At 37.2% G+C, this 13,485-nt stretch overlaps 1 protein-coding gene across 5 annotated transcripts in view; it reads right to left on the bottom strand.

Annotated features, from left to right (window-relative positions):
• PPP6R3 (protein phosphatase 6 regulatory subunit 3) overlaps positions 1-13,485 on the bottom strand; it is a 67,509-nt gene that overhangs the window by 14,789 nt on the left and 39,235 nt on the right. For 4 of the 5 annotated variants that reach the window (XM_050898051.1, XM_050898052.1, XM_050898053.1 and 1 more), the window contains 7 exons: positions 11,868-11,983; positions 11,408-11,493; positions 6,694-6,780; positions 2,902-2,999; positions 2,340-2,394; positions 1,479-1,609; positions 177-295 (listed from right to left, as the gene is read on the bottom strand). In XM_050898051.1, the coding sequence (XP_050754008.1) occupies positions 177-295; positions 1,479-1,609; positions 2,340-2,394; positions 2,902-2,999; positions 6,694-6,780; positions 11,408-11,493; positions 11,868-11,983 (692 nt within the window). The remainder of the gene's footprint in view (positions 1-176; positions 296-1,478; positions 1,610-2,339; positions 2,395-2,901; positions 3,000-6,693; positions 6,781-11,407; positions 11,494-11,867; positions 11,984-13,485) is intronic. The other variant, XM_050898054.1, reaches the window with a different exon arrangement.

Below are 13,485 nucleotides of genomic sequence, written 5' to 3'. Positions count from 1 at the left end.
AATTCAGACTTCCCAACATTTGCATGCTCTGTTGCAAGCTCTCTTTACAGTGGGAAAGACTACTTTATTAAGATAGTTGGAATAAAAACGGTAAATGAGGAAAATTCCTACAAAATAAGACTGCTAGATCTAACACTTTCCTATAATTCAAAGCAGATGAGAGAAAAGCTACGTACGTTCACTTAAGTCTACTTCCATTTTGTCCTCTGTATTGGTGTGTGATTCAAACAAGTCTTGTTTTGTTCCATCCTCTTCTTCAGAATCCGTACTTTCTTCACTGTCTGTACTGCCCGAACTTAAAATATAAAGAGGTAGTTTACATTCTGTGTTTAGTATCAGACCCTGGGCACAATGAAATTCTGGAGAGTTTGAGGCTAAAGAGAATTACAACAGCTATCATTTCTGATAGATTAACTGAGGCATAATTTGTTAGCTGTTAGTATTCCTCTCATTTCTCTCTCAAAAAAACAAGGTTTAAGGATTTTCACTTGATCATGTAAAGAGGCTATCTTTTTTCCGCCCATTTGCAAGTAAAAGACAAAGATTGGTTTTACTCCTGCCATGCAAGAGGGAGCAGAAAAGTAAGGAATCAGATCTGTGTACAGAGATTGCTGGTCTACTTGGTCTCTTCACACTAAACAGAAGCACTGAAATACAAAACTGTTCAACACCAATCTAACAAGATATAACTTGATTTATTTTAAAATCTAACAACAAATCTAACAAATCTATTTTAAAATCTCCCCAACTGTATTCCAGTCCATCCTCTTTAACTACATACATACGTTAAACCCTATGGGCATCTCTCCCTGTCTGGTGAGTGCAACTAACACAAAAAGCAAGGTAATGTGCGAAGGTAAGGATGTCCCTGAAACACATCACATTGAGTAATCACAACACCATCAGACAAAATGATTTTGTACAGAAGGTATTAGCAACATGCACTTTGAATGTTGCAAGGGAAGAAGAGATCGTGTTTGTGACTCAAGCCACAAGGCGGCCAAGACTACCCTGGGACAGAATTCAGTAGATATCAAGGGAGGCTGCACAGCTCAGAGTTTTGGGGACCAGATGTTCCTTCCCCGCAACGTGGCTTCCTATGCAGTTTTGTCCACAACCGCATTGGTACTGTAGAGAGTACAGCAAGGTCTACAGAGGTGTGGAGCTGGACTGCCTTGCCCAAGGCAAGAAGGGCTGAGCAGGTTTAACAGCAGAGGGAAGGAATAAGCGGCAGGAAAAAAACAAGCTACAAAAGCTGAAGTGCAGAAGGAGCTGAGTAGGCAGGGCAGCTGTTGCCATCTTCTGCAAATTATGGCTGGAAGACAGACACAAGAGTCGTCCCTTTACTCATTTCTCCACAGAATGGAAATAGCTAGTTATGCTGGACAGCCTGTGCTAACAGTCAGCCTGAACCAAAACACATGCTCGGTATTGAGGGCTCACTATACTGCAATTTGGATGAAAAACACATTTCTTACCTGGAACGCCTCTGGGACTCTGGTGTAAATGCAATATGTTTTTCTTCCCAAATGTCTTCTTCATCAGAGCCACCATCATCAAACTGCTGTATCCGTTCCTTACAGCATGCCTCAAACAAGGCTATATTGCCCTAAATACAGCAAAAGTATAAAATTTGTATTTATGACTAATCATTCTACTTACATTAGTAAACATTTTGGAAATATATGACTATTCTGAAGAGAATCTTAAACAAGTGGGGGGAAAAAAAAAAAACCCTTTCTCTAAAAGCAGCAGAAAACCAGAATGTCTTAAGAACCTAAAGCTTGTCAAGAAAATATTCAGTGGTGCTTGTTTTACTCAGCTACTAACAAGATGAGTGGACCGTCGAAGAACAGCTAGGAGTTTCCGTCATGTTTAAGAACAGCATGCAGCAATGATATTGAAGAGCTTTTCAGATAACTAAACCACCAAGTACTCCAGCTTTATTTTCTGTAGTGGGGTTCACTTCAGCTCAACTGACAAATAATATCTAGGGTTAAAGTCCCTGTCCTTACTTTCCTGTCACCACAATCTCACTGGAAGACTGAAATAGCTTCTACCATAAAACACACATGTGCAATATGCACAAATCGGATCCAAGCCTGTTCTTGAACCTGGCAATACAAATTAGAAGCAATTCTGTTCAATACTGATCACAAAAAACAACAATAGTGTCTTCCAATTAGAAAATCTCATGATACAGGAACAAGGTAGGGTAGTCATTTTCCAAAGATTACACATCAAAGGAGTAAATATAACAACCACCACCAAAACTTTGAGGTCACACTGAAGTTTAAAAAGACAGTAATTTTTCTGACAGTACAGGAACACATACTTACACTTTCATTTGTGTTGAGGGTAAAGTTGATGTCTGAGACCCGATCAAAAGAAACACTACAAAAAAGCAGATGTATGCAAGAAAACAAGATGTTGTATTTGACATACACAAATCTCAAATACTGTACTGTTATGCACTGGAAAAAAAAGTAGGCCTAAAGAATGCCTAATCTGACTATGGTCTACCATGATCCAGCTCAAAATCCTGCAAAGATCTACATTAGCAGTTCTTACACCTTCTAACTTACAATGCCATGTCATTTGACAGACATAGCTTTCAAAAGCAGAGTTATAATTTATTTATTTATTCACAAGCACTTGTTCTCATGTTGGCACAACCAGGACATTAGAAATGGAAGATAAGCTTCCCTCTGTAAACTGTTCATGGAGGCTTCTATCAATGCACACAGATGGTACAAAAAGACAGGACTGATTGGCAACAGGCTCACATCAGTAAAGGCTTGTATCAGCAAAATCACATCACATCAGCAAAACCAGCCAAATACACAGTAGGAAAGGAAACTCCCGAGACTATAGTCAAAGCCAGTATAACGTTATACTCACTTGCCGATGTCATCTTGATCAGCAAACTTCTCATCGTTGAAGCCAAACTGGTCAATAAAATTGGACGTCATTTGTTGCATCTGATAATCAGAAAAGGCCTGGCAACCCCAGGACCAACGACAGTGATATAATGATTCTAATAATACTCTAAATCCTATTTGCCCATTTTGCTCCAAAGAAATAAAAGTCTCTCTAATCTAAACAGAGGACAGGAAAAGGATTTGTCTTAACCTTTGAATTTTAAATGGTAACACTGACTACACACCTACTTACATTTGCTGACTTGAAAGCCAGTCTAATAGCAGCTCTCAATAAGAAAGTTAAATCTCTAGTTTAACCACGTGCTAATCAGCACCTTTCCAAATGCACCCCAAAGAAACAGTGAAACAACACAGAATACTAGATAAAAGAAAAAGCTGTCTTTTTTCAAAATAACATGAAGTTATAAACGGTAAGAACCAGAAAAGTACATTATGTATAGATACTAAAGCACAGTTGCATATTTATCATATAGTTATCACTAGAAATATCAGTCTCAGGCACACACACCAGCAGTGTCTAACATCTAGAAAGAAACTATTGAACATTTTACATCTCAATGCAGTGTCACTGACTCAACTGTGCCTTTTTTTTTTAAATAAAGATGGCAGTGTCAACTGCCAGCAGATGGATGTATATACATATTAATGTACACATGGCCATTTTCTCCTATCCATAACAATAGTTTTTGTCCCTTATTTCCCAGGACTATAATTAAATTATCACACATTCTCTAGGGACTTTCAATAGTGTTATTTCCATGTATAAAGTCAGCCAATGCTAAGATATTCTAGGAAATACAGCTGTCACATCAACTCTCTTGGTTTCTTGCCCAGGTAGCTAAAGGGACACAGTATACAGACAAAATCTCTGAAGAAGGTGATAAAGCTGAACAAAATAAATATGGAAAGAAAACAAGAGAATGGTCAAAAAAAGCAAGTTTGGATTAAGGCATTATGAAAACTGGAGGAAAAAGAAAGGAGATATAGAAGGATGAGGTATACAGCAAGACACTATCAGGGCTGCGAGTGGGTCTGAAAAACCCTCAAAACTGGCAGGGTCACTATGCTAAGCCAGGTCAAAGCAAGAACTCTTTTACATTTTGATCCTAAATTTTAAAATCTGATAGTTCTGAAAAGCTTCAGGATTTGATACTAACACAACTAGTATATCAACATTACACAGGTAGACAATCAATTACCGACTGTCCTCCCTATAAAATAATTACTCTGCTTTACACTGGTTACTGAGCTCTCCTTTCCTGTAAAGTATTTTCACTATTATGGATATTAAAAAGCACGTGTGACTGGAAAGACATTAGTGAATTACCTCCATGGGAAGAAAAAAACCCAAAGAAGTTAAACAGACTTGTTCTCTTTTACAAAAGGTGCAACCATTAAGAACACCACTCACCTGGATAAACAGAAAACTAAGACATGAGGTTTATGACATCAGCTAGTTATGGAACCAGTGTGAAATCTTATCACACTTATCAAAACTGTCTACAAGAATATAAAATGCAGTTATAAACTGCCAGCATATCTCAGACCCTAGACAGTTCTATACTTTCAGTACTCTTAAAAAGAGACAAAAAGTGGTACTAAGCTGGTAGAGAACAGAACAACAATACTTTCCTGGAGTAAAAGTTTCCAGAGCCACAGCAAGGCAGCACATTAAATACTGCTGGTGTGAGAAACCTTACAACCCAGAATTAGGTGATGGAACACTTTTGCAAAGACGTCAGTTTTGAAGTGTTATTCAGAATCTTACATAAAAAGTGTTTCTGAGAAAAAGGGGGAAAAAGAAGCCTCCCCTTCTGGAACAAAGGGTCTTCATCAAAAGAAAACAGTATCGAACTAGATTTGGATGCCAGAAGAAAGAAGTCATAGCAAATGTAATTCTGCACAGGCAGAAGTTAAATTTGACAAAAATAAACCAAAGATGAATAGGTTCCTTATTATTTTCCTCCCTTATCCAATTCCTAATGGATTGGATTGGGTCCACTTGAATTTTAGAGATTTACCTCCTGTTTCCTCCTTTAACTATTGGTCTAGAATAGAGTATTCTAGCTGAAGTCAGAGACACCTTTATGAACAAATTCGTGCAGCTGGAGAATGCTTTAAGTAATTTCAATGCATTTCCCATCAGTGATTTATCCTGTCTAGTATAATGCTTTCCTCACAAGAGCACTTCAGAAAGTATATTTCACTAGCTTAGCTTGGGGGGGGGGAAAAAAGAGATTAAGAAAATGGTGACAAACTTGAAAGAAATAGCACTGGACCATCTACATTCCTCCAGATTAACTACCTGGAACTGCTGGGATTGTCTAGGCATAGCAGGTCACTAAGGGGATGCATGAAAAGCGCAGAGATATTTGAAGATCTAACTTTCTCACTAGAGCTGCTACAGAAAGCACCCAACTTATCAAGTTTGTATTCAGGTGCACCTTACATGCACAAAAATCACTGAATGAGATAAAAATACATCAGATTCTTAAAACTTGAGCCACCACCCACAATTCAAACTTAGACATGCAATTACTTATTATAAAAACTATAGAAGATGCATAAAGCACTGAAGTCAGTCTTAGACTAGGTAGTTACTACGCAGCTGTTGGTGTGAGCCGAAAGATTTTGGTTAACAACCCAGATGAGTAACGTGTTCCGTATAAGGGATCTATCAGCAGTCTTGTGCTGCACAGCTCCCACTCTTTCACCATCAGTGAAAGAATTGAAAGAGATGCATATTGCAGATAGGACAGTACTATTACAGAAATGCTGTCGTTCTTCATCAAAATGGCACCAATGTTCTCCATAATCACTCATCGCAAAAATACTCTAATACCATAACCATATTAGACACTGTATCATTATCAGTTAGTCAGCTATGAAAGCATTAAAACTTCAGGGTGGACACAGCTTTGACTTAAGCTTTCAGTTTGGTTGATCTGACAATTCCCTAGGCATTTTCAATTTTTTTTTTTCATTAAACCGAATGATAAATAATTATGTTTGAAACACCCACAAATGAGTTGTCAAAAGCATATACTGAATTTAAAAATAAGTGATCAAGTTCACTGGAAATTTAGTTCAGGAAGATTTGGCTATGTACACTTGCCAGGTATCAAGGGTCTATAAAGTTAAAAACATTTGAGCTGCTAGATACAACCTGTCATAGGAGCATACTTAGCTCTTCATTTATATTGTCGTGACAGCTGCAGAGTTTGACATTTTGCCAAACACTAAAAGCATGTAACAACAAATAGCCAATCCTCCTTGTTTCCTCATCAAAATAAGGGTCAACATTTTAAAAAAAAATCTATTAGCAAAACGAAACAGAAATCCATATTTGTTTTCATAGCAATTCACACTTGCCAGAAAACACAATTAGAAGCTACCACTTCAAACTTCTACATCTAGTAAGAACTAAAGTTAACACAGAAACTGTGTTCAACTTAGCCAGACAGCTAGCATATAAAATGTGTTCTTAGGCATAATGAGTAGAGATCTGCATACGCAGCATGATCAAAGACTAAAAAAAACTGGAAGGCACACCAAGATATCATGACTTGTGTTAAAAACCATACCTCTGGGTTTGATAAAACACAGTTGTGTGCAGGCACATGTCTAAGTTTAAAATAAAACCTTCTAGATTTGTATTTGCCTGTGATAGAAATATAAGTTCCACTGCTTTTTAAAAATGTCTTATTTTTACAGAAAGAGCAACTCACACTGTTAAAAGAATTCAACTTACCTGCTGCAAAGAAGAATCCTGTGAGAAGCCAGTTTCTTTAAAGTCAATTTCATCATCACTGGAAGAATGAATGTGGCAGGTAGTAACCTATACAAAGGAATTCAGTCATTTGTGTAGTATGACAGCCACTCAAGTATACTCACACTATCTGGCTGAATCTTCAGTTTCATATCAAAACAAGAAACTGAATTAATTTTTAGTTTTCCCAACTGCTATACCACATAAAACAGTCCCTGAAATATTTCAATAGCATTAACACATACATGAGTATTAGATACCCCAAAAAAGCCAAAGCTTAACTATTCACCATAAAAGAGCCAGTCGTACAGCTGATAGTTATCTAAAACAAAGTGAGACAAAATTTGCATCCTGTCTTTGTACTGCACGAAATATACTGAACAGCAAGTGAATTAGTAGTCACCAAAGTACTAGATTATATAGAGAGATCCTCCTCCTTTCCTATACATAAAATACATAAAAATTAAGGGAAAACTGTCTTGGGTATCTACAGTATTTACAAAAAGACAAATTAAACTTCAGAAATTCGTAACCAATGTGTACTTGCAGAAACAAACAGAGTTGTTGCCACAGCAATCACTGTTTTAAACATTACCGTTGAAGAGATTTTTTTGATGATCTGACATAGAACTAGTGGGAATAGTTTGTTCGGTGACACTGCTATCTAAGCAGCATGTTCTTGGAAGTACTCATCTTCAATTAGAACAGCACTCCAAACGTAATTTTAGCTGGGACAGCAATTAGCTAAAGTAACAGTAGAGACAGTTGACCCTTAAGATATACTCTGTGAAGGATCACTAGTATAAAGCCAATCTACAGATGACAAAATTCACACTGCACTGTAACATACTGCATTATTCTACACACCCCTAGAACTCCATGTTACAGATTCTCAAGTGAAGTCAGGTGGTTCATGGATTCTTTTTATTTTTTGAAGAAAATAAAAGTCTATACAAAAGGAGTACTGAAACACATTGAAGGCTTCATGCAAGACAGAGACCTTTCTATGCTCCCACAAATATCACAGGACAATGCTACAGTCAGGACACATGTGCAAGAGATAAATGAAAAAAGTTGTTACCTGAAGTATATTGTGCTTTTATGCTTTTTCCTCTGTTAGTATAACACTTATTTAAAAAAATAATTGAGTGCGCTTTACTCTTGCACATCTACCATTCAGCCCTGCACTGCAATTTGCATACTCGAAGTACCCTGACTTCAAGTTAGTGAATGTCTGAAGGAAACCTGATCTATCAACACTAAAACTGTCAATAAGTGGGAAGAATAGTAATGCACCAAATGATCTCTGGGCTCATCGTGTCTGGAGAAGAACCGTTATATCAAATGACAGACCAAGTACATTGAAGGTTAATACTTAGTGTGTATTTATGAAAATATTGTTGCAAAGTCTGCACACTTCAAGGTAATTATATGGCATTCCATACTATAACCTGAGCTTCCCTAGATACCACCCCCCTCGTGGGCACATTTTGAGAGGACAAAAGTTAATACACCTACTCCTTCTACAACTGCAACTTGTTGGGGGAAGACACCCAAAACCAAGCAAGAAGTTGTTTATTTAGTTTTAGTTACTTCTAATGAACAAGTTAATCCCCAGTAGAAATCCTGCCCTTACTGCTGTAACAGAAACAAGCTCAGGACTCTTAGCTAGACATAGTGTCTTCTCCCCCAAACTCTCCCTTTGGGAACCAACAGGACATAAGGCCTAAGATACATGAGCTACTTCTCTTGTTTTCTGACAGCTGCTGTAGTTGAAGCATAAACCTGAAAGAAGAAACTAGCATTACTCCACCGTAATAAATAAATGGCAGAATTATGCCAGCCAAGGGAGTGGGAATGACCACTGCGAATTCCAGCAATTAATTCTTTACTTAAGAAAGCTCCTCTCTGTTCAGAGCAGTCGCTTTCTAACACTAACACACAGCACAGGCACTTTTTGCAAATAATTCATTCCAATGTGTGGCATTTTTTGCCTCATTTCCTGGTAATATTGAGAAGGATTTTCCTTAAGAGAAAGGAACTACATGGTGACTTTTCACGTAACCATGAACAATTTGTCCTGTAGACTGTTATTTTTAGGCTTAGGGGAGGTATATTCTCCTCACCTAGTCTAAGTATATCCCACAGACATTCAATATCATGACTAATATGGGAAGGCTGCCATAGAGAGTCATATCTGAAGTTATACAAAGTCTCTTACACAAACCTAGTATTACAAATTGTATAGCATTCTGCACTGTACCAGCATCATTAATGCACCTTGTCTAAAGAGAAAGTGAACAATTACTCCACATTTGTTTAATCTTCAGCTAGGTAAGTAGGTAAGCTTAGTGAAGTACTGCCTACCTTCTACTAGAAGGACAATTAGCAGTGGAAAAACAAAAATAAACTTCCTGTAAAGTCTGTAAAGTGTTTTGGGGAATCTCTGAGATACTACTGCTACATGCTCACTTCTAAGTCTGCAGTTACTGTTGTTTTAGAAAACGTAACAAGAACTTGTTTGAGAGACAGAAAAGCCTAAAGAGGGAGAGAATGAAAGGGATAAAGTGCTGATAAATTTAGAATCAACGTCCCTGATGTAAAACAACTGAAAAAGAATAGTCTCATGGCTGCAGCAGTTCATTATGCATGGGACCGCAGGACCACATACCTTGTTCCATTATAGTAAAAGAGCTCTCTGTTGAGCACCAAATGACTGAAGCATTGAAAGTACTCAAGATCAGTTATTTCCATAGCCTTCACACAGCTAACTTACTTACATATTTTTTAATGAACTTCACATCATAAGAGTATGCATACACATAAAGATCAGATAATCTGAGCTTAGTAAATTGACTGAAGAAGATCAAGTATACTAGTAAACCACAGTTCTGTCATTCAGGTCAGGAACTGTGTGATTTATTGTATCACCCATGACTAGATTCTGCTCAACAGCTTGCTTAAGACAGGAAAACCTTGAACGAAGTAAGTCAGTCTACTCATCTACCCAGCAATAAATATAAGGTTAATCGATAGAAAATTAAGAAAGGTGTGATTAAGATCTTGCTCTGGGAACACTGAAAATCTGCACTTTAAATAGGGTATATAATTTTTCAAGCATAAACACTAGTTCTGATAAGCTGTTATTTTAACCGAGGATGCTTTCATTGACTTCCAGAAGAGCTCAAACACTCAGACATACCAAACTGTCCAGGTTTATAGATGGAGAGGAAGGTCTACGGAGACCAAAGCACAGATCAAAAGCATGGATATTAGGGGACAGTATAACTGGGAAGAAGTACTGTGGGGCTGTGCTTTCAGTATACACTCATACAATAACGTAACTTAAACCTGACTCAGTAAAACAAGCTGCGTTTTCTATGAGATCTGTCTTTCAATCTCCCTACACCACATTATACTGTCCATTACCGCTTACTTTGAATTAAATGCTAATCCAAGGCTCATGAGAATTGATCATGCAAGCAGAAACAAAGCCTATAACTTTAGAAATTCAAAAGACACAGTACTTTCCAGATGGCATTTCAGATAAAAGAATTTGTTTTAATGCTTTGTACGTCTGTTCAACTGAATATTGCAGAGTTTAGAGATATGTTCTAAATGAGGTTTTACTGTTGTTACATCAAGTACATCCAAGTAAATGATTACATATCTAAAGAGCTAATTACAATGTTATTAATTATAAATCAGCTTAAAATTCTGCCTTAGATGACTCTTCTCTTGGCCCTGAGCAAGAAGTAGTTTCTAACAAGAGGAAAATATCATTATTCTACAAGCACTATGACCTTCTTCACATTCACAGGCTCATGGAAAAAATACCGCCTGTACATCATTTGGTCCTGTCCACAAGTTACAGTTTCAGATGAATTTCCTATTGCTTCTATTGCCACACACATGATGTTAGCATTATGTTCCAGTTGCTATATTATGTTCAAATAGCAAATTTAACAGTCTGTTAGTCTTATAGCCCAATTAATGCAGCACCAGCACAAGTTAATGAAGCCACATGCAAAGCACTGCATTCTTGGAGAAGTCAGGTATATTAAAATTCATTAATTGGTCTGTTGACATTAGAAACAGCCTCAGCTTAGAGTCTCCAAGTGATTAGTCTTAAAACTGTATGTTTAACACGATTACACAAAACCTTCATACTTCTACTTAAGTTTAGCTTTTTTCTAAAAGTGTAATCACTACTGTTGTGTGCAGAAGAAATTTGACAGGTGCACAACAGAAGTATGCAAAGTTACTTGACTTAAGCAAGGTCAGTAACACATGCAGTGGGATGCACGTCACATTTTCCCATTAAACTTAACAGGCTCATTTACATACTGTAGATAAAGCAATTAATACCAGCTCCTGCAGTTTCAATTTGTACTCTTCAAGCAGACAGGAGCTTTCGAGGACGCTAACTTGAAGCTGTAAAGAAATCTTCTTTCTTGGCGATTGTCTGGGATGAGCTATACAAACTGAGCTACTGCAAGATTCCCATACAAAATATTAATGATATGGCTTTAGTTGAAAAGTAAACTAAAGAATTATCAGTTCCATAGCTCAGCAACTAGATGTACTTGTCGACACAAGTACATGGTATTTGGGAAGACTGGCTGTGCTGCTGACAAAAAGAAACCGGGGCCCAAGTAAACAGCAGCAATTTTGATACCTTACCATCACTACTTACCAGGTCCACCGTATTCCTCTTGTTAGTTTCTCCTAAAGAGCTTGTGCAGAATGTCTCCCATCGCTCTCTGACCTCCTCTGGAAGCTCTAGCGTACGAAACAGAAAAAACACCCCAATTTGATACTATTGAAAATGGAGCATCACAATTTTTAATTGTTCTCTTCTGCTCTACCAGAAATACTGCAAAGAACATATGCACCCTCCTAAATCCATAAGGATTACTCCATCTAGCAAACAAGTCCAAATTACATGTGAAGAGATGCTGACCTGCTTATTTCAGGGAGCTTTGATACTGTTTAAAAAAAGACTTAAGCATATGTTTAAGGATGGCTGGTTTTCAATTGAATGCGTCAGAAATAATCAATATTTTCTTCTTTTATCCAACAGCTGCCTTTTAATTCATTTCCTCAAAATTTGTTAATGAAAGCCATGAAGACAAACTTAAGACCATTAACATTACCTTTAATGAGCTGTTGGACTAGTGTACTATTTGGCCCCTTATCTGTACTATGCACAATACAGTTTGCTATCCTTGTCAGATGACCCATATAGCCATGCCGTCTTCCTCCTTCAGCCCTGCAAGAGACAAAAGGAATTCAACTGCCCACACTCAGCAACTGCGCTACTGTATTTTGTTATAAAACACTCTGCCAGAGTCAAGAAGTTCCGCAAGACAAATAGCGTAGGGGTTCTTAAGCAGAAGGGTTGCATCCTAAAACCAAAAGTTCACAAAAATACTCAAGAATTTAAGATATCAACTGGTTTGACTACACTGAGCCAGTTTAGAAGACTTAACAAGCATGTAAACTACCAAGAAGGAAGTGCAGAGTATCTGTACAGATGATTTCTGCTTTCACATTTGTGTGTGTGTAGAAAGAAAAAATGTAGAGCATTATCAAGATAACGACAAAATTAACCAAGATCCACAGTTTTTAGGAAATTTCTGTCGCTGAGAGTATTTTTCAAAACCCCAATACACTGAACATTCTCTCAGGGCTTTGAGTCCATGATCAAAAGAGAAAAAATTCTTAAATCCTAAGTGTGCTCTAGTACTGCACAGTTTCTTAACATTACACTTAGCATACAGAGCTGGAATGGTATGACTAACTGAAATTTAAGTTAGGATCATTACTTTCCTGAAGTTTAGGAATGACATTTAAGTGCATACCAAAGGTACAATTACAAGGCAGTCTGAATATTTTTTACATGACAGAACTGCTTTGTAGAAAAAGGAATTACCAGTTTTTAGAGTAGTGCTTTGAGTAGCTATGATCAGCTGGAACTGTTCTAGATCTGACCAAAAAGCTAAAGTGAGAGCTCCGACTTGGACTGAATTTCTAGCATTTAGCTGCAAGCTAACCAGACATTTGCTGTGTCAGCTTTTTAAGGTTTTGTGCTTTTTAAATGAAAAAAATCAAGAAAGGCCCACTCAATTGGCTAGACAAACCTCCCATGAACTTGACTAAAATCTCTGTAAAGTGACAGCAGTTCAGGAATTAGATTAGGTTATGCAAACACAAATCACATTACTTGGTTTTCCACTATCATCATCTAATACATGAGCTAACTGAAATTATGTCATGTCAATGCAAGATGTCATGAATGAAACAGCATCACATCGTTTACTGGAACAACTTGAGATTCCTGTCTTATTTCCTCAACTGCTCAGGTAGCAAGTACATTTAAAACAAGCAACGTCTGATGATGGCAAAGGTTATCATTTCTAACACAGGATATGCCATAAAGAACACTTGTATTTGACAAAGTGGACTGACTTGTCATTGCCTAGCCAAAAAGTCTAGAATACGATTGTATCTTCTCTTAGCAAATGCTTATTAATCCAAGTGAATCAAACAGCTTTTACTATGTCAGATTTTCACCAGCAGAAAGCAGTCACCCTCAAGCTTCTAGAGCTGCTCAAAATAACATTAAGTGACAGAATACAAAAGCATTAAAAAAAAATTCCATTGCCTGAAGCAGCTAAGCTAAAAATACCTTTAGATTATCTTAAAGACTTATCTTTTATATTTGGAGTCATACCTGTACAAAATTGGATAAAGGGCTGAATTACTTACAAC

This window comes from Gymnogyps californianus, chromosome 5 (genome assembly GCF_018139145.2).
Source record: "Gymnogyps californianus isolate 813 chromosome 5, ASM1813914v2, whole genome shotgun sequence".
Taxonomy (NCBI): domain Eukaryota; kingdom Metazoa; phylum Chordata; class Aves; order Accipitriformes; family Cathartidae; genus Gymnogyps; species Gymnogyps californianus.
The sequence above is the reverse complement of the archived record's forward strand: the minus strand, read 5'-3'. Positions and strand labels throughout refer to the sequence as shown.